Genomic DNA, 3,197 nt, shown 5'->3' on the forward strand with positions numbered 1-3,197 from the left:
ATTATATCTACTACTGTGGGCAAGAATCCCTTAGAAGAAATGGAGTAGCCCTCATAGTCAACAAAAGAGTCTGAAATGCAGTACTTGGGTGCAATCTCAAAAATGACAGAATGATCTCAGTTCATTTCCAAGGCAAACCATTCAACATCACAGTAATCCAAGTCTATGCCCCAACCACTAATGCTGAAGAAGCTGAAGTTGAATGGTTCTATGATAACCTACAAGACCTTCTAGAACTAACACCCAAAAAAGATGTCCTTTTCATTATAGGGGACTGGAATGCAAAAGTAGGAAGTCAAGAGATACCTGGAGTAACAGGCAAGTTTGGCCTTGGAGTACAAAATGAAGCAGGGCAAAGGCTAACAGAGTTTTGCCAAGAGAACAACACACTGGCCATAGCAAACACCCTCTTCCAACAACACAAGAGAAGACTCTACACATGGACATCACCAGATGGTCAATACCAAAATCAGACTGATTATACTCTTTGCAGCCAAAGATGGAGAAGCTCTACACAGTCAGCAAAAACAAGACTGGGAGCTGACTGTGGCTCAGATCATGAACTCCTTATTGCCAAATTCAGACTTAAACTGAAGAAAGTAGGGAAAACCACTAGACCATTCAGGTATGACCTAAATCAAATCCCTTATGATTATACAGTGGAAGTGACAAATAGATTCAAGGGATTAGATCTGATAGACAGTGCCTGAAGAACTATGGACGGAGGTTCGTAACACTGTACAGGAGGCAGTAATCAAGACCATCCCCAAGAAAAAGAAATGAAAAAGGCAAAATGGTTGTCTGAGGAGGCCTTACAAATAGCTGAGGAAAGAAGAGAAGTGAAAGGCAAAGGAGAAAAGGAAAGATATACCCATTTGAATGCAGAGTTCCAAAGAATAGCAAGGAGAGATAAGAAAGGCTTCCTCAGCAATCAATGCAAAGAAATAGAAGAAAACAACAGAATGGGAAAGACTAGAGATCTCTTCAAGAAAATTAGAGATACCAAGGGAACATTTCATGCAAAGATGGGCTCAGTAAAGGACAGAAATGGTATGGACCTAACAGAAGCAGAAGATATTAAGAAGAGGTGGCAAGAATACACAGAAGAACTGTACAAAAAAGATCTTCACGACCCAGATAATCACGATGGTGTGATCACTCACCTAGAGCCAGACATCCTGGAATGTGAAGTCAAGTGGGCCTTAGGAAGCATCACTACGAACAAAGCTAGTGGAGGTGATGGAATTCCAGTTGAGCTATTTCAAAATTCTAAAAGATGATGCTGTGAAAGTGCTGCACTCAATATGCCAGCAAATTTGGAAAACTTAGCAGTGGCCACAGGACTGGAAAAGGTCAGTTTTCATTCCAATCCCAAAGAAAAGCAAAGCCGCTTTCTGCCCGTGGACGCCACCGAGAAAGCATCGTTGAAGACTTCCCCGCCTCCACTGCCGTCATGTCTAAGTCAATGTCTCCCAAAGAGCCCGAACAGCTGCGGAAGCTCTTCATCGGAGGATTGAGCTTTGAAACAACTGATGAGAGTCTGAGGAGCCATTTTGAGCAATGGGGAACGCTCACAGACTGTGTGGTAATGAGGGATCCAAACACCAAGCGCTCCAGAGGCTTCGGGTTTGTCACATATGCCGCGGTGGAGGAGGTGGATGCGGCCATGAATGCAAGGCCACACAAGGTGGACGGAAGAGTTGTGGAACCAAAGAGGGCCGTGTCAAGAGAAGATTCTCAAAGACCTCTCACCCAGTTAACTGTGAAAAAGATTTTTGTTGGTGGCATTAAAGAAGACACTGAAGAACATCACCTGAGAGATTATTTTGAACAGTATGGAAAAATTGAAGTAATTGAAATCATGACTGACCGAGGCAGTGGCAAAAAGAGAGGCTTTGCTTTTGTAACCTTTGATGACCATGACTCTGTAGACAAGACTGTCATTCAGAAATACCACACTGTGAATGGCCACAACTGTGAAGTGAGAAAAGCCCTGTCTAAGCAAGAGATGGCTAGTGCTTCATCCAGCCAGAGAGGTCGAAGTGGTTCTGGAAACTTTGGTGGTGGTCATGGAGGTGGTTTTGGTGGGAATGACAACTTTGGTCGTGGAGGAAACTTCAGTGGTCGAGGTGGCTTTGGTGGCAGCCGTGGTGGTGGCGGATATGGTGGCAGTGGGGATGGATATAATGGATTTGGTAATGATGGAAGCAATTTTGGAGGTGGTGGAAGCTACAATGATTTTGGCAATTACAACAATCAATCTTCAAATTTTGGACCCATGAAAGGAGGAAACTTTGGAGGCAGAAGTTCTGGCCCCTATGGTGGTGGAGGCCAATACTTTGCCAAACCACGAAACCAAGGTGGCTATGGTGGTTCCAGCAGCAGCAGCAGCTATGGCAGTGGCAGAAGGTTTTAATTACTGCCAGGAAACAAAGCTTAGCAGGAGAGGAGAGCCAGAGAAGTGACAGGGAAGCTACAGGTTACAACAGATTTGTGAACTCAGCCAAGCACAGTGGTGGCAGGGCCTAGCTGCTACAAAGAAGACATGTTTTAGACAATACTCATGTGTATGGGCAAAAAACTCGAGGACTGTACTTGTGACTAATTGTATAACAGGTTATTTTAGTTTCTGTTCTGTGGAAAGTGTAAAGCATTCCAACAAAGGGTTTTAATGTAGATTTTTTTTTTTTTGCACCCATGCTGTTGATTGCTAAATGTAATAGTCTGATCATGACGCTGAATAAATGTCTTTTTTTTTTTTTTTTTAATGTGCTGTGTAAAGTTAGTCTACTCTGAAGCCATTTTGGTAAACTACCCCAACAGTGTGAAGTTAGAATTCCTTCAGGGTGATGCCAGGTTCCATTTGAAATTTATTTACAACCTGCTTGGTGGAGAAGCTGTTGTCTTCAGAACCTTGGTGTAGTTGAACTGACAGTTACTGTGTTGTGACCTGGAGTTCACCATTAAAAGGGTCACCCATGCAAAGTCATGGAGTTTTTTTTTTTTTTTTTTGGTTATTAATGATTGTTGGCACATCCTATGCAATATATCTAAATTGAATTATGGTACCAGATAAAAGTTATAGATGGGAATGAAGCTTGTGTATCATCCATTATCATGTGTAATCAATAAAAGATTTAATACCCTCAAAAAAAAAAGAAAAGCAAAGCCAAAGAAAGTTCAAACTACCACACGAT

The 3,197-nt window shown here is 42.4% G+C and overlaps 1 protein-coding gene across 1 annotated transcript; it reads left to right on the plus strand.

Annotated features, from left to right (window-relative positions):
- Positions 1-1,453: 1,453 nt before the first annotated feature.
- On the plus strand, positions 1,454-2,989 carry LOC110148857 (heterogeneous nuclear ribonucleoprotein A1-like). The gene has a single exon (XM_020911093.2). The coding sequence runs from the start codon at positions 1,454-1,456 to the stop codon at positions 2,414-2,416; it is 963 nt and encodes a 320-aa protein (XP_020766752.2). The 3' UTR covers positions 2,417-2,989.
- Positions 2,990-3,197: the final 208 nt, after the last annotated feature.

The sequence above is a fragment of the Odocoileus virginianus genome, unplaced genomic scaffold (assembly GCF_023699985.2).
Source record: "Odocoileus virginianus isolate 20LAN1187 ecotype Illinois unplaced genomic scaffold, Ovbor_1.2 Unplaced_Scaffold_6, whole genome shotgun sequence".
In the NCBI taxonomy this organism is placed as follows: Eukaryota; Metazoa; Chordata; class Mammalia; order Artiodactyla; family Cervidae; genus Odocoileus; species Odocoileus virginianus.

Coding starts and splice junctions, on each gene's coding strand:
- LOC110148857 (XM_020911093.2), top strand. CDS start 1,454: ATGTCTAAGTCAATGTCTCCCAAAGAGCCCGAACAGCTGCGGAAGCTC.